The 22,960-nt window shown below is 50.1% G+C and overlaps 10 protein-coding genes across 10 annotated transcripts; 3 read left to right on the plus strand and 7 right to left on the minus strand.

Moving 5' to 3' along the window:
- Positions 1-181: 181 nt before the first annotated feature.
- ASPBRDRAFT_563048 (putative microtubule binding protein HOOK3) lies at positions 182-3,363 on the minus strand. Its single transcript, XM_067627537.1, has 7 exons — positions 1,754-3,363; positions 1,648-1,702; positions 1,520-1,587; positions 1,355-1,467; positions 910-1,295; positions 521-616; positions 182-457 (listed from the first exon to the last, which is right to left on the minus strand). The coding sequence occupies exons 1-7, from the start codon at positions 3,121-3,123 to the stop codon at positions 272-274; spliced, it is 2,274 nt and encodes a 757-aa protein (XP_067480274.1). The 5' UTR covers positions 3,124-3,363; the 3' UTR covers positions 182-271.
- A 64-nt stretch (positions 3,364-3,427) lies between these two features.
- Positions 3,428-4,420, minus strand: ASPBRDRAFT_151753 (uncharacterized protein). The gene is made up of 4 exons (XM_067619332.1): positions 4,140-4,420; positions 4,053-4,077; positions 3,969-3,978; positions 3,428-3,917 (listed from the first exon to the last, which is right to left on the minus strand). Exons 1-4 carry the CDS (start codon positions 4,269-4,271, stop codon positions 3,812-3,814), a joined length of 273 nt encoding a protein of 90 aa, XP_067480275.1. The 5' UTR covers positions 4,272-4,420; the 3' UTR covers positions 3,428-3,811.
- Positions 4,421-4,430: 10 nt separating this feature from the next.
- On the minus strand, positions 4,431-4,825 carry ASPBRDRAFT_123775 (uncharacterized protein; the record flags this gene model as incomplete). Its single annotated transcript, XM_067617633.1, has 3 exons — positions 4,431-4,533; positions 4,579-4,660; positions 4,753-4,825. Coding segments are annotated over 3 exons (258 nt in total), but the record flags the coding sequence as incomplete, so codon positions are not given.
- Positions 4,826-5,195: 370 nt separating this feature from the next.
- Positions 5,196-8,150, plus strand: ASPBRDRAFT_42804 (putative mRNA cleavage factor complex component Pcf11). The gene is made up of 6 exons (XM_067624874.1): positions 5,196-5,707; positions 5,822-6,277; positions 6,339-7,072; positions 7,134-7,329; positions 7,385-7,753; positions 7,819-8,150. Exons 1-6 carry the CDS (start codon positions 5,540-5,542, stop codon positions 7,867-7,869), a joined length of 1,974 nt encoding a protein of 657 aa, XP_067480277.1. The 5' UTR covers positions 5,196-5,539; the 3' UTR covers positions 7,870-8,150.
- A 288-nt stretch (positions 8,151-8,438) lies between these two features.
- ASPBRDRAFT_176823 (Gfo/Idh/MocA family protein) lies at positions 8,439-9,807 on the plus strand (the record flags this gene model as incomplete). Its single annotated transcript, XM_067619841.1, has 4 exons — positions 8,439-8,472; positions 8,553-8,573; positions 8,632-9,162; positions 9,233-9,807. The coding sequence occupies 4 exons, from the start codon at positions 8,439-8,441 to the stop codon at positions 9,805-9,807; spliced, it is 1,161 nt and encodes a 386-aa protein (XP_067480278.1).
- adk1 (adenylate kinase ADK1) lies at positions 9,702-11,430 on the minus strand. The gene is made up of 4 exons (XM_067627547.1): positions 11,036-11,430; positions 10,886-10,938; positions 10,661-10,815; positions 9,702-10,596 (listed from the first exon to the last, which is right to left on the minus strand). Exons 1-4 carry the CDS (start codon positions 11,193-11,195, stop codon positions 10,188-10,190), a joined length of 777 nt encoding a protein of 258 aa, XP_067480279.1. The 5' UTR covers positions 11,196-11,430; the 3' UTR covers positions 9,702-10,187.
- A 511-nt stretch (positions 11,431-11,941) lies between these two features.
- On the plus strand, positions 11,942-13,158 carry rpn8 (proteasome regulatory particle lid subunit RPN8; the record flags this gene model as incomplete). Its single annotated transcript, XM_067617613.1, has 3 exons — positions 11,942-12,125; positions 12,196-12,467; positions 12,544-13,158. The coding sequence occupies 3 exons, from the start codon at positions 11,942-11,944 to the stop codon at positions 13,156-13,158; spliced, it is 1,071 nt and encodes a 356-aa protein (XP_067480280.1).
- Positions 13,159-13,457: 299 nt separating this feature from the next.
- Positions 13,458-14,824, minus strand: ASPBRDRAFT_563233 (uncharacterized protein). The gene has a single exon (XM_067627542.1). The coding sequence runs from the start codon at positions 14,615-14,617 to the stop codon at positions 13,757-13,759; it is 861 nt and encodes a 286-aa protein (XP_067480281.1). The 5' UTR covers positions 14,618-14,824; the 3' UTR covers positions 13,458-13,756.
- On the minus strand, positions 14,824-17,084 carry ASPBRDRAFT_563299 (uncharacterized protein). The gene is made up of 3 exons (XM_067627544.1): positions 16,758-17,084; positions 16,309-16,700; positions 14,824-16,261 (listed from the first exon to the last, which is right to left on the minus strand). Exons 1-3 carry the CDS (start codon positions 16,812-16,814, stop codon positions 15,031-15,033), a joined length of 1,680 nt encoding a protein of 559 aa, XP_067480282.1. The 5' UTR covers positions 16,815-17,084; the 3' UTR covers positions 14,824-15,030.
- Positions 17,085-20,324: 3,240 nt separating this feature from the next.
- ASPBRDRAFT_563364 (uncharacterized protein) lies at positions 20,325-21,007 on the minus strand. Its single transcript, XM_067627548.1, has one exon. It carries the CDS (start codon positions 20,741-20,743, stop codon positions 20,396-20,398), a length of 348 nt encoding a protein of 115 aa, XP_067480283.1. The 5' UTR covers positions 20,744-21,007; the 3' UTR covers positions 20,325-20,395.
- Between the last annotated feature and the right edge of the window lie 1,953 nt (positions 21,008-22,960).

Here is a 22,960-nt window from a genome sequence, read left to right on the forward strand (position 1 = left end):
CGATCAAGCTCCAACGGAAAACCAGGGGGGTAGTAGTAGTCGTAGTAGTCGAGCCGCAATAAGCTGGTATAGGGCGGCGAGCAATGGAACATATGTATGTAGAAGGGAAAGGTATAACAGCAACAATAACAACAGTCTTGGTAACGATGGAAGATGCACAGGGCAAAGAAAAAGAAAAAAAAAAAAGAAAAGATAAAAGGGGAGAATTAGAAAGACATGCACGAAGAAGAGATAGGACGTAAACCATATCGCCAACATACAAACCAGAGCTTTATCGACCAGCGACCACGCTTCTTTGCCTGGCTAGCCAGCCCTTCTGGGCATCGGCCAGGGACCCATTCCGGTACCGGGCCAGGCCAATATTGTTGTTCTGCAATCGGTTCTGGAGTTCGTACCAGGAGGAGCTCATCAAAGTCAACTCCCGCGCTTGAGCATCAATTATCTTCTGGAGTTCGAGCTGTTTGGAGGATTACATTATCAGTAACTTGGAATACTCTATCAATTTCAATTGTCAGCTTACCTCGCGCTCTTTGCTGATTCCATCATCCGTATCCTCTTCAAGTTGCTTTATCCGCTCTTGGAGGAACTTGATGTGTTCGTTTTGTTGGTGGATATACTGCAAAATAGTTTGTGTTAGTCTTTTGGAGGACGTAAAATGAAATGGGATAGGATGTATCAATGGGCCAAGGTAGCAGTCGAGTCTCAACGCCGGAACCGTTTGGCGATTAATCGACCCAGACGCGATAGGCCGGGTGCCTTCGCTGCTAACATCTGGGTCGAATCGCCAAATGGCCGATCCGCAAGGAGATCGAGACGTTTCCTGTCGCCACTCAGGCTACCGAGGCGGATAGGCCTTGTCTGGCTCGGGATAACACAACTTGAGAGTCGATAGGATTTCTTGTAACTGACCTCTGCACGCTTCGCCAGCCTTTCCAGATTCTTTTCGATCTGCGCGGCGACCTGTCGGATGAGCTCTACAGCCGACTTTTGAGCAGCTTCCGGATCATCGCCATTTTCCTGTGCAGTGAGTTCGGCCAGCAGTCTCTTCATTTCTTCTGCGGCTTCATGATCTTCCGCACGGAACTCGGCTTGCTTCTTCTCAAGCAAGTTTCGCAGATCGTCACGTTCGGCACATGTGACTTGGACTAGAGCCTGGGTTGAATCAAGCTCGGCCTGCAAATTGTACAGTCTGCGCATAGCATCATCCTCTCCTTCACGAGCCTTGGTCAAATCCGACGCTGTGCTCGCCTTGATCTCAGCGATCAGATCCATATTCTCTTTATTGGACAGTTCAACTGGTATTCGTGTGAGCGGATTTGATAAGCATAGGGTTTGTAAAACAGTATCTACTCACTTTCCGCCAGCGCATCGTTCAGCGATCTCTTGGATACATCGAGAGCTTCTTGGGCTTCGGCCAATCTCTTGAGGGCAGAGGTATACTGGTCGTACAACTTCCAGTAATCATCACTGATGCGTCGTTAGCATGTATACTAGGGAGGTTGATCCCAGTGGGAAGTACCTCTGCGAAGAGTTTGCGCGAGCCTGTTGCAGCGTTTCATTGAAAGCTTCGGAAAAGTCGAGTCCCATCTATGGTATCTTGTTAGAAGCTTGGAATAAAATAATAGGAGTCGTAATATGTAAACATACGGATGGCCCTTTCAGGGATTCCACTTCCTTCTTCAGCTCTTCGTTCTCAGATTTCCTATAGCGAGTTAGCCTGGATCTCCGTTGCTGCAGCATAGGGTTTCCTAACAGCTGTGATTCCTTCACACCGATAGCCTCAAAGTCTTTCTGCAGGGTTCCCTCGAGCTTGGGAGTTTCGGTACCCGATGTGAGGGATGGGCTTCCCGGAGAACCTTCCAGTTCACGGATTCGCTCACGAAGCTCGCTTATCAGGGCATCATCACGTTCGCGTTGCTCATCGGCGTTACTGAGGCGCTCTGTGAGGGCATGATTGTTGAACTCAAGCTGCTTCTTCAGATTTTGGATTTCACTGCACTCTTGCTCAATGCGAGGCAAAACTCTGCGGTATTCTTCAAGCTCCACCTCACGCTCGGAGTTCCATTTCTGCTGCGAATCTGCCTCCTTGAGCTGTTGCTGGAAGTCTTTAATTTGGTTCTTGAGTGACTGGTTCTCTTTCTCAAAGTCCTGGCTAGCCTGCAGCTTCTGGCGGTATTTTTCGGCTGCGTTCGCTTTACGAGCGAGTTGATCTCGCTCAGTCTTCAGTTCATCATAGTCATCTTGAAGTTTCTGGAATCGTTGGTTCTTGACGCGTAATGACTCCACCGTCATGCGTAGACTGTCGATCTCATCCTGCGCTGTAGCCAGCCTTGCTTCCTGGGTTGCGATGATGTCTTCCTGCTGACGGGATTTAGACTCGAGGGCCTTTGCACTGAGCCCAAGATCACCCTTCCCAGACCTCAAGTTGACCAATCGGTCTTCGGTCGATGCCAGCCGGCTTTGTAAGGTATCGTTGTTCTCCTGGAGGCGCGCCAGGCGATCGTGCATATCATCGATCTGCTTCTGCATGTCCTTTTTCTCACGCGCCATTCGGTTATTCTCCGCCAGCATCTTCCCTACCCGCTCTTCGAACTGCAGCTCCGGGTCGACGGACAGATCGCGCTCCTCTTTGACATCATCCTCGCCATCAGTAGCCTCATGCTGACCGTTCTGAGCTTCCTCAAAGATATTTTTCAGGGTCTCTTGCGTCGGGGTACTTAGGCTCTGAAGGGTCTCGACGTAGGTTTGCGCGTTGGGGGAGCGGATAGCGGCGATCAGAAGCAGCTTAAGGAGTTTGTTGGCCTCCTTGACGGAGTTCTTCTCGGCGACCAATTCGAGGTTGGGGTTCGGGTCTAGACCCGTGGGCATGCCATCGGGTTGCTGGCGGATGTAGTTGGCGAGCAACTTGTGGATATGTTTTAGGTTCTGCCATTTGGATAGCCAGTGATCGGACGGGGCGCGCTGGGGGATCTCGTCGAGGAAGTACTGCGGATCGATATCCTGCAGGATCTCCCAAATGATGGTGCCATCCGATAATTCCTCGGTCGTCCGGATAGTCTTGCCCAAGGCGAAACTGTTAATCCATTCCAGCAGGGCCTGGGTGACGGTATGCTCCGCAGCCATGGTCGGCGACGTTGGCTGCAATCGGGGGCAATCAACTGGGCGGGGGACACGGCGGTTGTTGCAAATTCCAGGGACGGATGGGAGCAATTGCCGGCAATAATGTTCGGATCGGGGCCAGGAGGGGCTAATTGCGACCCCTCAGCACGGTTGAATTCAAACCTGGACGGCGGAGGAAGAGGACTGTGCCTCGATGAGATCCTTTTTTGAGCGCCTCCGGGGCGTTGGAGGCGGGATCCACGCTACGCGCATCGACGAGCTATAAATACCGAAGTCCCGCTTGGGGGAGAAAGATTCAGAATCACCCACGGCAGTTGCTTCCTATTTCTTTTTTATTACTTTCACCTTTTGAACTCAACAACTGCATAATCAAAAGGGGGTAAAGATATTTAACATGGTGACGATTTATCCATGTCGGTTTTTCATTTAATGGTGAGTTGTTGTTTGTTCGGTCTGGGAAACAGTCGCCGGCTTTAAAGTCCAGAACATGGCTCAGACGCATACAAGTTTTCCAAAAGCAGAAGACATTGATACATAGAGATATCCTGAATTATAATCTAGACTATTTTTTCCCATTCATTATCGACCATCAACGGTCGAGCCCCGAAACCAGCGGGAGAACCCTCCATCACATAGTAGTAATTTGGAATGAAGAAAGCTCCCTTTCTTCTCCCAGACCATCCGATATCCCTTACTGGATAGTGACAGTCATGTCTTTCTCCACAGTTGGATTGTATGCAGCGAATTCAGTTGACAGCTGTTGAACCGAGTCGTCCTTGGTGTCGGCTGCGAAGCCCCTGTGTGTATGTCAGAGAAAAGCACCTTGCAACTTTCCAAGGGGATATTACTTGAGCAGAGCTAGAGAGAGCAATGTGTTAGCATTACCACTGCCGAGAATGTGAAAATGACTAGGGACGCTGCATGATGCTTACTATATTCATGGGTGATCTTGCCACCCTAGAAGTAACGGTCAGTCATAAATACAAGGCCAACGCTGTCAAGACTACTCAGCCACATACAGCGTCCTTGACCGATTGCTTTGCCTGATCAACCACCGAGTCAGGGGTACCTGAAGGGAACGTGACCAGAATCGATTCGGCCAGGGCCAAGGGAAGCAACCCCAACACGGTTGCAGTAGCAGGCAACTTCATGGTGAATGATTGACACTGAGCTCGAAGCGTAGAGGGCCCTAAAAACCAAAATAAATGAATTACACAGATCTAGGAATCAAGTCCAATGGTTATGATAATAGAGATAGAGGCGATGAAGATGGAGTCGTACCTATCTTGGGAGAGTAAGGTGTGACTGCGTCATACTACCCACTCACGGCGACTCACGAGAGCACTGGAACGCATTGCCCGATCGGGGTTAGTCGGTAACGGATAAGGACCAAGTCTAAAACTAGTGCGCTGACTCAGCCAGTCACGCCGCGGCGCTGACGCTTTCTATTCTTCGGACCTCGTGAGCGCAACTTCCGCAATTCTGCCTGCCTCTCCTGCTCCCTGTTCGCCTCCCCTTTCCCTCGCTTCTCTCCGGCCTACTCGGCTGCTGTGCTATTTCTTTTGGTCATTCTGTTCGAGCTTCGATCTTCCTATTTAGCCGGTTTTCATTCTCCCTTGGTTCCTTGTGCACGTCCGATTTTCTCCTCAAGGAGTGTAACTGCCGGGGGGTATTTCTCGGCTTCACTCGAAGACCCTTCTTTTCCCCCTCTCCATCTCTCATCAGCTCCCCTTCGTCCCGGTTTGGTTCCTCTACTAGTTATTGTCTACTGGAAGGGTCAATCAGTACGGGTGATCGTATGAGATAGATTGATTTACACTGGGTTGAACGGAGTGTTGTAGCGCGGGTTCTTTGTTGACTTTCGGGTTTTGGTGGAGGATTTGCGCTTGCGGCCTCCTGTTGTTGTCTCGAGTCTGACCAAGATAGCTAGCAAGCATTCTACAAGTTCCGACAGCTCTTTCCATCTCTTGCACTCTCAGGAGACACGTTTGTTTGGAGAGAAACAAAGGAAGCGGAAATAGGAATTTTTTATATACGGTGGTAAAAAGCACAAAGCCGGGGGAAAAAAAGAGAAGAAAGAAGAAAGAAACCAAGCAATAAGAAGGAAAAGTTCCTAACAAAAAAGGAGAAAGGAAGAAAGCCAGAAAAAAAAAGCAAAAAAAAAGAAGATAAAGAAATTCAACGGACAAGGGAAAGAATTGGAAAAGCCAGAGAAAAAGACAAGATAACTAAATAAAGAGGAGGAATCAGAGGAGAAAGAACAAACACAAGGAACATAAATATTCTTTCCGAGTGTTACGCCCTTCTTTAGCACTCGTCCATTGTTCATTTCTTTCTTCTTTGTCGATACCCTTTTATCATCCTCACTTGCCCTCTGTTCCCCCTTCATCGGCCTCATCAGCCTTTGTATCTGCCCACCATGTCGTCCGGGCTAGCCTCCGACGAAGTTGCCGAGGATTACAAAAATTCCTTGGAAGATCTAACCTCCAATGACAGGTTCCAGATCAGCAATCTGACTGTCATAGCCAAAGAGAACACAGAACATGCGATGGCCATCTCCCGCGTGTTGGAGAACCACATTCGAACAGTAGGTGACACGCTCTTCAGAATACCACCGGGTGGCCCTCGTCGGACCCGGCGAGGCGCTCAACCCGTCTGTAGTCTCTCTTTGGGATGAAACGAGTTCTAATCTGCTCTGTAGACTCCGCCGGCTCAGAAGTTGCCCGCCTTGTATGTAGTCGATTCGATTGTCAAGAACGTAGGCACGCCCTACACTCTGTTCCTGGGTCGCAATCTGTATCAAACCTTTATGAACGCCTACACGCTGGTCGATTCGCAGACGCGCAAGAAGTTGGATGAGATGCTCAAGACCTGGAAGGAGCCGGTGCCGGGTTCCCTTGACACCAGGCCCGTCTTTCCTCCAGAAATCACTCGCAGTATTGAGAGTGCTCTGATCAAAGCCAGGACTGCGGCGCTTCAGCAGCAGCAGGCCCGAACCCAACAAGACATCCTCGCTCGCGGTCGAGTTGGTACTCCTCCAGCTTGGAACAGCACTCCGACACCGCCGCAAGGTATGGGCCGCCATCCACCTGCGGCAAGCCAGGCTTTACCCATGCATTACCAGCGCAATGGCTCTGGTCACGGATATCCACCATCGGTCAGTGTCATCTCACATCTCCAGAGCCATACTATGGCGGATCGTCTCATATGATTAGCAGGGTGAATCGTACTCTTCACGGGGAACGCCGACTCCCCAAGCCCAGCAACGCTCAGCAGAGGTCGATCTCAAAGCTCTCAACCGAGACATCGAGGCTCTTATTGCCACCGCTAGAAATGATTTTGCAAACAACCCACTGGACCCTTCGATACAGCAACGACTGAAGGCTCTTTTGGATCTTCAGGGTATCTTGCAACGGCAAGAACTCACCCAAGAGCAACTGAAGCTCGTCCGCGACCAGGTTTCAGCTCTCGCTCCGAAGCCTGCGATGCCGGCCCCTCAAACTATGGCCCCAAGTGTTCCGGCCGTTTCAACACCCCCAATGGCTACTCCTCCAGCCCAAACACTTTCGCAACCTCTACAACAGCTTCTCAATCCTGGCACGCTGGCCGGGCTCCTCAAAGCCACTGCTACACGTCAGCAGCCGACTCCGCCGCCTCAAATTCACAACATCCTACCACAGATGCCCACTAATACTACCGCGCCACAGCCATCCGTCAGTGCCGCACCGGAGAATCCCCTCATTGCAGCTCTAAGAGCGCAGGGCTTACTGCCACCGGCCTCAGCACCTCCGGCCGCTTTTACTGCTGCTCCGCCGCCAAATGTCACGTCTACTTTTCCATTAATCGTGCCTGGACAGGTACGAGTCACACCTCCCGTCGCAACGCCGCAGACACAACAAGGTACATCGGATGCGCGAGTCAGTGTACAAATGAGTACAGCATCCATCAAAATGTGAGCTCCATATGCCTTAGGCTACATTGTTCTCAATATCACTGACTTTAGCATGACTCAGCCCTCGACAAATGTTGATCTCCAGCCTCTACGAAACGCGGTCAAACCGGTGTGGAACATGCGGTCAACGTTTCTACGCAACGGAGGAAGGGAAGGAGAAGAAGGCTCGCCATCTGGATTGGCACTTTCGAACCAACCAGCGCATGTCTGAGGCAGCCAGGCGGGCCCAAAACCGCAGCTGGTACGTTGATGAACGGGTAAGTCACGAACACATTCCTGAACCAATGATCCTGCAGGACTAATTATCTCCAGGATTGGATCAAATCTCGTGAGGCGGGAGACGAGCAAGACCTTGCGGAGACGGAGGCCTCCGCTGAGGGTGTTGCAGGTGCTGACGGTGCTGCGACTAAGAAGGGGCCTCCCAAGCAATGGATCCGTGCCCCGAACGACGCGACATTGCGAAACACCCCTTGCCCTATCTGCCAGGAGAAGTTCGAGTCCACATGGTCAGAGGATGTGCAGGACTGGATCTGGCAGGACGCGGTCAAAGTGGGAAGTCGCGTGTACCATGCCAGTTGCTATGCCGAAGTGACCAAGGACGGACCTACGCCAGCTAGCCGGGGGACGCCGTCAGGACGAACTGGGACTCCCGACTCTGTGTTGGGCAAACGCAAGGCCGAGGTGAGTGATGATTTGTATGAAAGTAGTTAATCCAGCAATTTTGGTGACTTACATATATGCTCTAGGGAACCGATTCTCCTGGATCCAATGTGCGGATCAAAACAGAGCCCGTTTGATTGGGGTGTATATTCCTTCCCCTCCCCCCTTCTCTACCTCTCTCTCTTACTCTTTGTTGATGATTCTCTGCTTTTGAGCGAAGATGCATCGTTCATTCAGCTTGGCGGCTGTTTATTTGCATGGGAAGGTGGTTGAAATCCCTTCCCCTGGGCGTTCCGGGGCAAGTGATGATGGTGATGGATCAACAGGACACATACAACACTCCCGGGCTCGCAGCCTTTGTATATAGTATCCCATTGTAGAACCAGATGAACCCAATATCAGGTCATTACATACACCCTAGATATATATTTACCTCGTAGGACTACTATAAAACGACCAGATTATATAGAATAATCCCCAGTCGGCCAGAGTCTCGGCGAATGACGTCGGCAAATGAAGATGCCCCGCTCGGCGCAACTCCGCTCAACGCAGCAAGAATTCCTTTCTTAATCTTCCTTTACTTCCCCTCTCGACATCTGTCGAACGTTCTTTTTAGAGTCTACGGATCCGTGCGACTGCGCAGCACTTTCTTAGCCTTGTTGATCCTCGCTCAGTATTCAAGAATCTCCAGTCCTCCATCTTCACAATGGCTCCCCACAACATCCGGTGGGGTATCATGGGTAGGGATCAAGTTCCCCGCATCCAGACAAACAACAAGATCCCCAGGCTAACGCACATGGATGGCATTGCACCTGTACAGCTACGGGGTGGATCGCCGATGGTAAGCCTCTCCCCCCAATTTCAGCAACCAGCAACTTTCTCTAACAATGTAACTACAGTCTTCACTCGCGATCTCCTAAGAGACCCCAGCATCCGCAACGTCACCGACGTCTCCCACACCGTCGTAGCCGTAGCGTCCTCCTCCAACGTCGCACGAGCAGAGAAATTCATCTCAGACACAGGCATTCCATCTCCCTGTGCCGCCTATGCCTCCTATGAAGATCTCGTAGCCGACACCAACGTCGACGTCGTCTACGTCGCGACCCCGCACTCCCACCACTTTCAGAATGTCATGCTGGCTCTCAACGCCGGAAAACATGTCCTCTGCGAAAAGGCCTTCACCGTCAACGCAGCCCAAGCTAAGATCCTATGCGAGACCGCTCAGAAGAAGAACCTCTTCCTCATGGAAGCTGTCTGGACTCGCTACTTCCCTCTGAGCATCCAGATCAGGGATTTGATCAAGCAGGGCGCTATCGGTGAGGTCTTGCGGGTTATCTCTGATAACAGCTTCGGAGACCCGGTCGAGGAGAGATGGGGCACGGAACATCGTATGGTTAATAAGGATTTGGCCGGTGGTTGTTTGCTGGATTGTATGTTGTGCCTTCCCATCATTCCTTCCTTCCTCAGATGTGACGATGACTGACCATATCGAACGTGCAGTGGGAATCTACTCCCTAACCTGGGTCTTCCAGACCCTCTATCACACCCTCCCCCGGGACCAACGTAAACCCCCCTCCGCCATTTCCGCTCACATGACTCTCTACCATCTAACTGGCGCCGACGAGGCCACTACCATGCTTTTGAGCTTCCCAACCAGCACCCCCTCCAATCTGCCTCATCCGGGCAAGTCGCAGGCCGTGGCCATGACGCACCTCCGCGTCTCCACGGATCCTGACGAGGCGAACACCGCCCGTCCGGCCATCCGGATCCAGGGTACGAAGGGTGAGATTCAGGTGGATGGGCCGGCGTTCCGGCCTGAGCGGTACCGTATCATCCCGGCCAAGGGAGAGGGTGAGGTGAAGGAGGTTGAGTGTCCGTTCCCTGGCGGTGGAAAGGGAATGTTCTGGGAGGCGGATGAGGTGGCGCGGTGCTTGAGGGATGGGAAGCTCGAGAGTGAGACTATGCCGTGGGAGGAGAGTATTGTGATTATGGAGGTGATGGATGAGGTTAGACGGCAAGGTGGGTTGACTTATCCGGAGAAGATTGAGTCGACTGTGTATCCTACGCAGCTGTAGATCTTATAGCCATGTAAATCGAAAGATGTGATTTGGTTGACATGTGACTGTGGAGTATATCGTTGGCTTGTATACAGCCAAGGCCCAATGGCTACATAATCATGGCGGGTTACTTGTCGGAGGTTTTTCGCATTCCGAAATTACTACTATACATAACAGAGATATCCCGCCGGAAGGCATGAGTCTATATAAGGACATGAGAAAGACAAATTCCATTACCGGACAATGCAGGTGTTTTTTTTCTGCCTTTCTTCACCGGCCCGTGGGGGCAATCAAAAAGCCTCTACCTCCGGGTAAAGACATAGGGACCGGAACGATGGGTATCACTAAGGTACATCACTCCGGCTCCAAAGGTGGACGTCCTCTGCCATTAAAGGCATCTAGTTCTTGTGGAAAACACCGAGCAGGCTCTTCCAAACCTGGCCAGGCTCCTGGCTGGCGTCAATTCCGCGCCAGATACCAGTCTTCTTGTAGTAATCGACAACGGGAGCGGTCTGGGCGTGGTAGGTGCCGAGACGCTTCTTGAGGGTATCGGCGTTGTCGTCAGAACGCTGGATCAGGGGCTCGCCAGTAACGTCATCCTTCATCTCCTCCTTGGGGGGGTTGAAGATCTTGTGGTAGGAGCGGCCGGAAGCCGGGTGGACGAGACGTCCGGTGATACGGGCCACCAGAAGGGCATCGTCAATCTGAAGCTCAACGGCGTGCTGGAGCTTCTGCTGGCGAGCGGAAAGCATGTCGTCCAGACGCTCAGCCTGGGCAACGGTACGGGGGAAACCATCCAGAATGAATCTATAAAGAGAGGCGCGCGCCGTCAGCCAACTAAGCAGAATCGCATGGAGATTAGGTTACCAACCCGTTCTTGCACTCGGAGTTGTTGTCAAGCTCGCTCTGGATCATGTTGACCATGATCTCATCACTGACCAAACCACCCTGGTCCATGATCTTCTTAGCCTCCTTGCCCAATGGCGTCTTCTTGGCGACCTGGGAGCGCAGCATGTCACCGGTGGCCTGTACGAACGGAGATAGACATTAGTATGGGGCTCAAGGGCATTCAACAACATCGCGGTGAATGGCTTACCAAGTGGCAGGCACAGTACTTCTCCTTCAGTCGGGGAGCCTGGGTACCCTTGCCTAGTTTGGAGAATCGGTCAGAATTCCGCAGGACGGAAATGCAGGGAACGAGGTCAGGATCCCAAAAGGGTCCAAGAATTCTCAATGGAGAACATACCAGCACCAGGAGGTCCCATCAAGATGATGCGGATCTGCTCAGTAACCGACTTGGGCTTGACCTGGTTGCTGAGGCGGCCTTCCAACTCCTCAACACGAGCCTCCAGCTTTCCGATAGTGTCCTTCAGGCCGTTGACGACCTCATCCGTAATGGGAGCCATTGTGATGTGCGAAGAGGGGATGGAAAGGAGAACGCTTCAAAAAAGTGTCCGGAAAGGGAACAGGAGGGGGAGGAAGAGGGAAGAGAGGAGAGAAGTGGCAGGAATGAAGAGATATCTACCAGACCGGGGAAAGGGAAGGGAACGGAGAAAGTGCATGTTGGGGGAGAAAAGAGGCCGACCGGAGGGAGTGGAGTCTCCCACCCGAGGTTCCTGCGCCCTGGGAAATTCGCCTCGACCGGCACCCTAGCCTTCGGGAACCTGATCGGAGGTGTTTGGTAGATACTCAATGGTCTTCAGAGGCGTCCATTGACCCGGTAGCAATCGCTCATCTCCAACATGACGTCCTATCTTTGAGCCAATCTCCACTGGTTTGAGACTTGAAGAGTCCGACTCGGGACTAGTCCCGGAACACGTGTCCCGTATTTTATGCCTGAGGCAAAACAACGCACGAGAATGTAGATTTGTGGCTGATGTCCAGGTGTCGAGGTGTCAATTTCACACCATCAGCCACTCAAGTGTGGCTCAAGCACGGAGCTCCAATGAATCCAAGGCTCTCCGTTGATCCAACCAACAACAGCTTCCCTCTTCATCGTCATCGCTCGTCCTCCTCTCTCATCTCCCATCTTCATCCCCTTGCTTATCCCGCAACAATCTCTCCCACACGCTTCTGACATACCCTTCACTTTTCCCCTTCCAATCCTATCTCCACCGGTGACAGCTCGTCTCGCGTTCCTCCTGTCTCCGCCATGCCTGCCACCACGGCGGACGCCCTCTCCCTCGTTCAGCGCACCGTCACGGTCGCTCCGCTAGTCCTTCTCTCCGTCGCAGATCACTACGGCCGCTCGGCCAAGGGTACCCGGAAACGTGTGGTTGGTGTGCTGCTGGGTGAGAACTCGGGCCAGAATGTCCGGGTATCGAACAGCTTTGCGGGTGCGTCATTGACCTTCGATTACTCTCTGTATCTCTTTCAGTGTCCACGTGCTGACAGTTTCGCTTCCAGTACCCTTCGAGGAAGATGAGAAGGACCCGTCCGTTTGGTTCCTAGATCACAACTTTGTCGAGTCGATGAGGGATATGTTCAAGAAGATCAATGCTCGTGAGAAGCTGGTTGGGTGGTATCACTCGGGTCCGAAGCTGCGGGCCTCGGATTTGGAAATCAACGAACTCTTCAAGCGCTACACACCAAACCCTCTGCTGGTGATTGTGGATGTCCAACCGAAGGAGGTTGGCGTTCCTACAGATGCTTACTTTGCCGTGGATGAAATCAAGGATGTGAGTAGCTATGCGCCCCATCGTATCGGATCTTACCTTGCGGACTTTGGACTAATCATTACAAATCTTGTAATAGGATGGTACCACAACATCAAAGACCTTCGTTCACACCCCGTCCATAATCGAAGCAGAGGAAGCAGAGGAAATTGGTGTGGAGCACCTTCTCCGGGATATCAGGGATGTCGCTGTCGGAACCCTCTCTACCCGCATAACGTCGCAGCTTCAGTCGCTGCAGGGTCTGCACCTGCGTTTGCGCGACATCGGCCAATACCTGCAGAAGGTTCTTGACCACGAACTCCCCGTCAATCACGCCATTTTGGGCAACCTCCAGGACGTCTTCAACCTCCTCCCCAACCTTACCACACCAGCCGCCACGCCGCGCATCAGTGGTGCGCCCGAACAGCCGACGGAGAACAGCGAGCTAGCACGGGCCATGAGCATCAAGACCAACGATCAATTAATGGCGATCTACTTGAGTAGCTTGATCCGCGCCATCACCGCCTTCCACGACTTGATCGAGAACAAGATCCAGAACCGGCAGCAACAAGAAGAGAACGAGCTGAAGAGGGAGCAAGAGGCCAACGCGGCCAAGACTGAGAAGGAGGCAACGAAGAAGGCCAATAGCGCCGCCAATGGAGAGCAGAAGGAGGGTCAAGACAAGGAGAAGGCCAAGAAGGGCCAGAAGGAGTAGACGGGTCAAGGACTCTATGCGATACGATCATCTAGAACAATGCAGTCCATCGAATGTATATTACGGGTAATCTCTACGCGGATGGTTACGACCACGGGGCATCTGCTTGGTATAGGCCAGCAACGGTGCTGCTGTATCTGTATTGGTAGGATTTATTCTCAGAGCAGCACTTGCGTGAGGTATTGTCGAGGATGAATCATGGAACTGCAAGCTCTCGGGGCTTTCATATTGGATCCACTCCACAAGTTGGAGCCGCTCCCAGACGGCACGGTAGTAGTCTTCGTAGACCGGCACGTATCTATTGTTCTGCACACGTCATGCCATAGTGTTGCTGGGTCAGTTTCCACGTAATGACTCCCAACCTCATGACTCAGGTCTAGGATGATATCAAGGCCCCTCCATCACGATCCCCAATGGAACCTTTGGGGATTCATTCTTTGTAGACAAGGAGAAGTGTCTCACACCTGACAAAGCATATCATGTGCTTTGTAGCCACTACAGGGCAAACAATAAACACCCCCAAGAATAGTCGATAACCTCTTACCGACTCGAAACATACAATGAACAAACAAAAGAATTTTTGGAGGCGTCACATCCATCATCCGCCCCATCCAGCACACCAACCCGCCAATTCCTCCGCACTGACAATAGAGACGGACCCCTCTTCTCCGGTCCCAAAGAGACGCGGACACCGCACAGCCAGACACCAGGCCAGAAGGTGCTTGCACACGGGAGGAGAGAATCGAGTTGCGGTCCGGGTTAATGAGCCCCCGAAGGGATAGTGGTAGTTGTTGCCCCTTGTCAAGGAAGGGTCATCGTGGCCAGTGGTGGAGGTAGGGTCCTCCCCTTCATCATCATCATCATCATCATCATCAGGTACAAGGTCTCGAAACGCGTTCAGGGTAAAAGTAGGACAAGTGCAGTTCCAGGCCTTTAGGCGGACTTCGTAGCCTTTTGGGTCTGGGTTTTTGGTGTGATGTGAAGATGATGATGAGAATGGGTCCTGTTGATCAGGGGAAATGGTCGATGTTGAGCGGACATAGAAGACATCGGGTATATCTTTGGTACTAGTGACATCTGTTGTTGTTGAAGAATGATGGTGGGTTGTAGGATGAGCTGCTTGGCTGCTGGTGTTGGTGTTGGTGTTGGTGTCATTGCATATGAACCGGTTCACTAGACCTCTGTCTAGGATGTCCAAAGCCAGGAGAAGCTCGTTGGGAAATATGCAGTGGAGTGTTAGCATTATTGCCTTGACTTCTGCCATCTGGGATGGATGGAGAGTAGAGAAGGGGGTGCGGTGCTGTCTGGCTGGTGGCTGAAGTCGGGGGTCATGGTTACTGTCTACTACGTGCGGGACGGTGAAGGTAGAGAGGTGGGAGATCAAATGATCGATGAACTGAGCGGATGAAGGAATTAAGTGGGATGGGAGTTGGTAGTCTGACTGTGTTTGAGACGCCATTGAGAGGTGAAGCTGGTGATGAAAGTAAAGGTGTTGGATAGAAGAGGGCGCGCGGGAAGACCGCAACTTCTTTACGGGATGTCACCGTCGACGATATAGGTCGCATGTTACTACTATACACAAGTACTATGATATCGAGATAATGAGACTTTCATGAAACGATCTAAACAATAAGCCAATGCAAGCAATGCCACCCCATCAAGAGATTAGAAAGGGAATAAAAACCAGTCAACTAAGTAACCTGATCTCAGAAGGACGCGAAGCGAAAAATACTCTAAAAGCATCACTATTTGGAGGTATCCGCACAAAAAAAATATACTATATAATCATCGAACAACATTATCATCTCACCTCCACATCATTAACAACAACCGAGATTTACTACCCGATTCAAGTTCAAAATAAACACCCGTCTAAACAGAAGCCCTCATAGCTGATTGAGACCGCTTTGGGCTACTGGCTTTGGTGATCTTCCCAGAGATAACCCTATCTTTCGCGCTTCCTGGAGGCCTTGTTGGCCCGATGTCTTCCCTCCGCCTGCCTGGTGTCGTCTGTGTTCCAATGTCTCGTATGGGTGTCTCCGGTCGAGGTCCAGCGTCATATGGCTCGGGCAAAATCCCCAGCTTGAGGGGAATAACCCCTCGCCCTGTAAGGACCTCTCTCGTCTTCTTGCAGACAAGTCTAACCCTGACCTCGGCTTGCTGCACCTTTTTCCCCGGTTTCAGCCAGATAAGGGGCCCATCTCCATCAGGGACGACCAGTTGATCGTTGACCGTCCATTTCAATCTTCGTCCCTTTAGATGAATGGTTTGTTCCAGGCATAGAGCATTATGAGGCGCGATGCTCACTGTATCTGGGCCGGGTTCTGGGGAAAAGGCCCTTGGAAAGCCTGCAATGGGGCTGGCATGGGACTGGGGCTTGCTGGGCGGTTCATCGTTGTCGGTTGATTGCATGGCCGAAGCCTGGTCTCCCTCCCAATCCCTTGACCCCAGATCCAGTGGCCTCTTGGAGGGCGTACGGTGGTAGACTGCCCAAGAGACGCGATCATGGTACTCAGGCCTCAAGGCTCCCAGGTTGTTCAAAGGAGCACCAAGAACATCTTCCACTGAAAAATAGGGCTGGTCAGTTTCCAAGTCGTCCTGATATGCCCATTGATTATCTGGCCCCATGACAGCACATGTATAATGGCCCTTTTCACAATCCGTCTCATCTGGCTCATGAAATACTATCCCAATTAGCTCATAGCGAGCCCCGCCGTCGATTTTCACCGTATCACTCAGTAAGCGAGGTGGAAGTTCTATGTCTCGTTGAAGAAGCACATCAGTCCTGATCCTGCTCAGCCTATTCGTCTCCCTGTCATATTTCATTCTGGGAAATTGGACAAGAAAGACTTCGGGAAGGTACGAAGCCTGCTCAGAAGTAAGATGCTCTGTCTCTTCTCTGCATCTGCCACACTTTTCCTGCGAATGCTCGGGCTTGTCTATTAAGCTTTCCTCGATGTTTGCAAACCCAGGCGAATTTTCAGACTCAGGAGCATACATAATAAAAAATTTTTCATCTGGCCGACTTCTCATTTTATTACATTTGGTGCACTTTTTGTTCCTGCTCATTCGAATCTTGAATATGTCATTCAATTCACGACGGCTATGGCCAAGTTAGCATCTGGCGTAGGTATGAAGGGAGCACCTTACCCCTGTTCATCTACCTCTACAAGCAGCTGCTGAAATATGCACTCCATGAAATCACGCGCATCCTGCTGCCCTGTGGTATAATCCTTCCAGGAGGTCTTTGCAAGTCTTTCCCATAATGATTTCAGGGCCCTTTGCAATCTATCCTCTCTATTGTCGTTTCTGACCCAATAGGCATGATACAGACGGTAGAAACCACAAGTCAAACACTTTTGTTTTGTAGTACATCCTTCGTGGCTCTTGCGATATCTTAGAAGCCATTTCAAAAAGACAGGCGTATTCATAAGTACTACGAGCACCGCGTTCCGGTAGCACAAGACACTCGGATTCCTAAATCCCCTCACTCTCCCCCGAGAAAATCCCAGAGGGGCCCAGCCGGAGGTGATAGGGTCATCCTGTCAGTCAATTAGTCAAGCAATTAATGGGTAGTTCGAACATTCAGGAGTAGATACCGTTTCTGGTGACTGTGCCAGCCGCCGATGTGGTACGTCTGGTTCCGGTTCGCTCATATCTCAGATGATCGATAGCTATTCTTCCCTGTCCAGCATGGAGCCAAATTTTCGGCAGTTGTCTGAGTGTATAGCCTGAGAGCATACAGACTTGGCAGGCTAAAATGACGTTCTGATCGTGATCGGCGGACATGGCGTAAAGAAGATTGCTGCTGGCTTTATGTCTGAAAACCACATAGTGACTTGGTAGGAGTGGAAGAAAATGCATTATCTCGTTTGCATTTGGCGCAGGGGTCCTTTATCCCACCGCTGATCTCTTTGAATTCAGAAGATCGAGACAATTTGACGCGTTGTTCGATGAAAGATGCAGTATAACTATTGGTACCCGACGATGGCATTGCTGCTGACCTGAAAGGAATCATAGAGATTCAACAATACGATCTCATAAATAGACTTTGTTTGATAATGCTATCCAGATACCGCAGTCTTTGACGGAGAAACAAAGGATTACACGGCCTCGCATTGAACGTCCTTGACCACATTGACCACAGTCAAGTCTCCTAGAATAGAAAATGGGCATGTGTAGACAAAGGAACAGAAGATGCCTCTTACGACAGTCCTTATAGGCCCTTTGGTGTCCTCCGGTAAACCCAGTTTGGCCCAACGTAGTAGGTGGTATAGACCAAGGCAATGGAGGCCTAGGAACTGGGAAAAGATCGACTCCTCCTTAACAAATTTGAACAGAAGGATTCTCAATATATCCATTAAGAGTTCAGTTGGAGCCGGGAGGTCCTTGAATGTCCATTCAATACTGTGTAGTAAAGCTAGTCACATGATTGAATCTGGTATCACATGTTTATATCACAGCTGTGACTTCTCCATTCATCACTACACATCCACAAGGCCCATGTGATGTGTTCAGCCATGATAGGGCGTCCCCAGCCTTCCCAATTGATCGTTCCGATGTACTTTCCCTTATTCCACCCGCTGCTGCTTGCCCGAGAATTGCGCGGCACGATTCACAGCAGGGGTCCGGACCCGATTACGGAGTACTAGCATCCTTGTGTCCTGTATGGCCTTTGCGATGACGTTCTGAGAGACGGCCGAGATCGAGTGGGGTTCAACCCAAGGTCTGGCCGGCTGCCAGACCACCCGCGCGGAAATGAGAATTTCAGACTTGACCAGTCAGGTACACCCTGGCCCGGTCCGGCAGACATATCCAGACTCCAGAGAACCCAGCCCTGGTACTTGCGACCAGGACTACAGGTTTCCGGCCAGTCCAGCCTGGGTAGAATTACCCTAGTGGTTCTACGGAGGTAGCGAACGATGACGGGGCGGGCGCCCTCAACGACAAATTGAATTGGACGTGGGCTCTAGAGTTATCTCGAACACGGGAAGTTTCGAACAGGATTATTGCAGCGGGATACGGCACTTGGGCCGTCCAACGGTTGTCTCAGTGTCATCTGTTAAGTAGATAACTAACTACGGAGTCACCAGTTAGGTTGGATCTAATTAGTTAGCAAGGGAAGGGAAAAGGGAAAAGGGTCATGATGACGGGTATCCGTTGCAATCAAATCCCCTACTGGTTTATGAGGAGAGGCGCCCAGTTATGATGGTCAAACCGTCCATGTCACACGAGCCCGTTGCCAGTGTGCTTCTGCTGTGTCCGTTTGGTCCTTCATGTGTGTTATGAGGGGGAATCCGATTCGATCCGCTTTCCTGCTCATGTATGTCAATAATCGAGCAGGGATGAAGGGTTATCTGAAACACGTAACATGACCACATTGTATAGTACTCGTAGATATTATTCGTTCCCTCATCAGCCGCTGTCCCTCCTTCCTCTTCCCTCTTCCCCTCCAAGTCCAAGCAAGTATTACCTTCAATCTACCAAACTCATAGCCGAACTCAACCAGGATGGAGAAAAGAACCTGACACGAAACCAGGTAAAAACCTCCTTCGAGTCTAGACCACCCGTGCCTCACCGATGAACTGGTTCTTGCTAGTCCAGTAGTGTCGGGGAAATATGCATCGCGATATTAACTCTCTCCCCCCCTCCTCCCTCCCTCTCCCTCTAGTTATTAGTTACACACTAGATAGATAGATATTGTGTCCCTCCTCGATCACGATCCAAACTTGCAACTAGACTAGATAGATAGATACTAATTGTACTTGAGTTTGGTGAACTAGTCCGTAGAACAGACAAGAAACTCCTCTCTTTCAAGTAAATTAATTATTCTAGACGCGTGGTAATTTCCTACCAGTCCCCACAATCCGGCCTCGGTTTTGGTTTCATCTGGTCATCGAAGTGGAACGGAATTAATTTACCACCCAACCAAATTGGCCTTCCTTACCGACAGCCCGGACGGACCCCTTCAAACTTCAAACCAAACCTCTCTCCCCTCTTCTCTTTCTTCATCATCGTTAGCTAAGTAGATATACTAGACTAGAGACTAGAAACTAGACCAGCATAATAATATATTGATTGCACCGGAACGCGCTTTAATTAATCTCACGCTCAAAGTCAATCTCTATCTATCGGCTATTATCTCACCACCAAACTTTCCGTTGGGTCGGTGGTGTCCGTCCTCTCTGTTCTGTTCTAGTCTGGCCTAGTCTAGTCCTTGCGATTTTTCTTTTTCTTTTCCCTTTCTTCCTTCTGACCGACCGCATGGTCTGATTCGGGAGAGAAAGATACATATACACACAGAGAGAGAGGGATAGAAGTAAAATGTGTGAATATGTGAGCAAAGGCGAAGCCAAGGAGTATTGCAGTTCTACAATGGTAGCTTTACTCTAACTCCAAAACTACCATCTATATTCACAACTATGATAGTAACCACTTACCTCACAACTCCGCCCATATTGAACGATTAGGGAACGTTCAATTCATCGGGCCATACTCCTCCGTAGCAATCAGAAGTAAATTCCGAGTCCTACTACAAAAAGTACTTAGTTAGATAGCAGTTTAAACCTGCATCTAATCTGCGACGAACCATGGTTTCCTGCAGATTAACCAAGTCGGAAACCCTTGAGAAATTAAAGAAAATAATAATCATGGATAAATTAAAGCGGAGTACATCAATCGCGGAACTGCGGTCTCTCTCCTCTTTAGTCCTGTAAGTTGACCTGTCTACCAAAGTTTCCATAAGTAGTTAACTAGCTAATTGATCTGACTAACTAACGGAGTTCTCCGTAGGGTGTGGTTCGGTTTGATTCGGTTTTACTTTAGTTACGTTAGCTTTTCCCAGCTCAACATGATCCAGGTAGCTGGGACCGCGCTGTGAGTACTGAGTAGACTAGATTGTACCAGTACCGGATTTATTGTTTTTAGTTTAGTGATTTATTTAGTTGGCTTTCTTTTTCTTTCTTTTCTTTCCTTTTTTTCTTTCTCTTTTTTTAATTCCATAGATATCTTTCTAGTGGTAGATACTTTTTACTTGCTTTGATTTGTTCAATTACCTTGATAGGTAATGGTTACTTGGATTGTGCTATCGAGTAGGGACTTACTGTGTAGGTATTTAGTTAGGTATCTACAGGATCTACAGTATGTATGTATGTATGCATGAAGGTAGGTTTGTTCGTGTTCAGCTCTGAGTGATCGGCTGGATTGAGAGCGGGAGAGATACACAGTAACTAAGTACTTAGTAGATAGGTCCCACCATCAATCCCATCCTGCAGGCCAGTAAATAACGAGCGAACCGACCAACTACAGTACTGTAGATGCAGGTGTAAATGTCGGCAATTGGGAACAGGTCATACAAAGTACTGCATAAGAAAAAGAAAATAATTGATCCAAGAAAAGGAAGGGAGGGAAGGGGAAGAAAAGAAAAAAAAGAAAGATGCTCCCAAATTTCGGGCCTACAGGACTTAGTATACAAAAACAAGCAAATACCCAGAAGGAAGGTACAAGAAAATAAAAAAGAGAGATGGAAACAAGGCAACGAACAGGAAAAGGGAACAAAGTAAGAAGACATGGATAATGCTTCCATACGCTTTGGATGGGTCTCGTTTTAGTCTACCCTAAGAAGGTGACAGCTGAGTTCCTGTGCCAGCATCCACAAAACCCACTTTTCGAGGGTTGAACGTCAGATAAAGCTCCCTAAGACTTACTAACTACCTACGGTGTAACATTATTTCACAAAGAGGGATGATTGCGGAGTCGAGAAGCCACACATTATACATCACACTATATATCACACAATGTGAGTATCAGCACTCGTCAGAACGGAGACTCGTCTCTGTTAGATGGGCTATAGTCTAGCCTTTATCAAGCCTTTGGGAATAGTTAACCAATGTAAGCACAAATAGTTACTATCACAGCATATGGACAGAGGAAAAAAACAATCAATCTACTAAGTAATAATCATACGGCATAATGTAGATAGCTGCGTAAGGGCAATCTCTCTCCAAATTTCCCAGCTTCGTGCCCACAAAGTACCTGCTTGGTGGCAGCCAATTCTAGGCCCCAGTTGACTCGAAGATCCACTCAGGTTGGGCAGCGCCGAGCGAGTATCAAGCGTTCTGCTCCAGGCTCCATAGCCACGGGACCACCTTTCAGCTTTGCCACGAAGCGGTGATCCAATGCCCGTTTCGATTTGTCTTCCAGCCCAATGCAAGCCTGCCGAGGTCTGATTTGTAGACCGAAAACCCATACATGTTCTGTTTCCTTTCCCGGCAGCATGCTTGCCTACGAAATTCCTGGTAATATATCGCGAGTAAGTGTTGGGCCACGCCAAAGTCCTAATTACTAGTATCGATTACCATCCTGGCCCTGCTTACCCCACAGGCACAGACCATGCGATTGAAACCTTGAGAGAGTATCTTCAAGCTTCGAGGGGATAAGGCTGCCTGGACATGGATAGCGTTCGAGTACTAGTCGAAGTATATCGGTCACTCGGGCTAGCTGAGTTAGAAAGTATCATACCACCAAGGATGGATAGACTGGGATGATCGTAACAATTCCCCCAAAATGAAACAAGCACCACGACAGTCCAATGATAAATTCCAGTTGCAGCCATAGCCGAGGCTTGGCATCTAGATCATGACACTATTCTAGAGTCTACCTGGTGGATGCGCCGAGGAGATGTGAAGGAAATAAAGCGCGGAAAGGGAAAGGGGACATATGGTCCCGAAGCGGTAGAACCGAACCCTCAAGTCATGACACACGGACATGAGGATGCGACCATGGGTGTGTGGGGGGAGGGGAGAGGGGGTGAGGGCCTCTTCTTGAGGTCGTCGGACATTTTCCTGCGACGATCACTGCGAGCCAGGAATAGATAGAGCAATGGAATCCTTGCCCGACTCCACTGGCGTTGGTCCAATGGCGGCTGTCAACCACCCTCGAAACCGTTTGGACTTTCTGGTCAACGTCGCTAACAGAGGTACTTGCTGCACTTTAGACTGAAAAAAGATCCGTCTCCTTCCCAAGAAAGACATGTAGCCCGCCGACGGCTCAAGGTGCCCAGCGGGTCGTAGTGTGACCGCCTTATCCAGATGTCCACTTCAGTGAGGTCTTGTTCAGAAAGCTAAGAAATGGTTGAGACTTGAGTAACTAGTAGACTCAGTTGCGGTAAACACGGAGGATGGGGTGAGCTCCATGAATCCTCATTAAATGCTGAAAGACAGCTGAATCCCCTCCCAATACCAGCGGCCGGGAATCTACTTGTTGTACAACAAGCTTCAAAAGTCTATAGCTGGTTTGACCGAAGTGTAAGAGGCGCAGTGTCTGAGAAGGAAAAAAAGAAAAGAAACAATAACAACAACAACAACAATAATAATAATACAAACTTCCTTCATGTGCGTGTAACTCCGAGCTTGCCTTGAACACGAGGGGAGGGGCGATAGACCGCAAAATTCGAGGTCATCTTCTTCAACCAACCGGATGTGGAGGCTGATCTTGCCATCTGGCCACCGTTACGCTGTGGAAGTCTGAGTACTAGCACAAGTACTAGTAGCAGAGACTATAGTACTTTCTGCTTGGCCCCTAAGTAATCAACTAGTTAACTATCATAAGGGGCGATGACTATGATGATCGTCTGTTAAAGACTTAGTCTGGCCACAATCGGGATTTGAATCATGTTGGTTCGGGCCCTAGACTCGACTCAGCAAGCAGCAGCTCGACGCGTTTCGACCAGAGGACAAGATGGTGGTAGATGCACAAGAAGTTCTAGACCAACGGCAGAGCGTAACCCACTGTTGTTTACGCT

Source organism: Aspergillus brasiliensis (assembly GCF_001889945.1).
Source record: "Aspergillus brasiliensis CBS 101740 unplaced genomic scaffold ASPBRscaffold_5, whole genome shotgun sequence".
Classification (NCBI taxonomy): Eukaryota; Fungi; Ascomycota; class Eurotiomycetes; order Eurotiales; family Aspergillaceae; genus Aspergillus; species Aspergillus brasiliensis.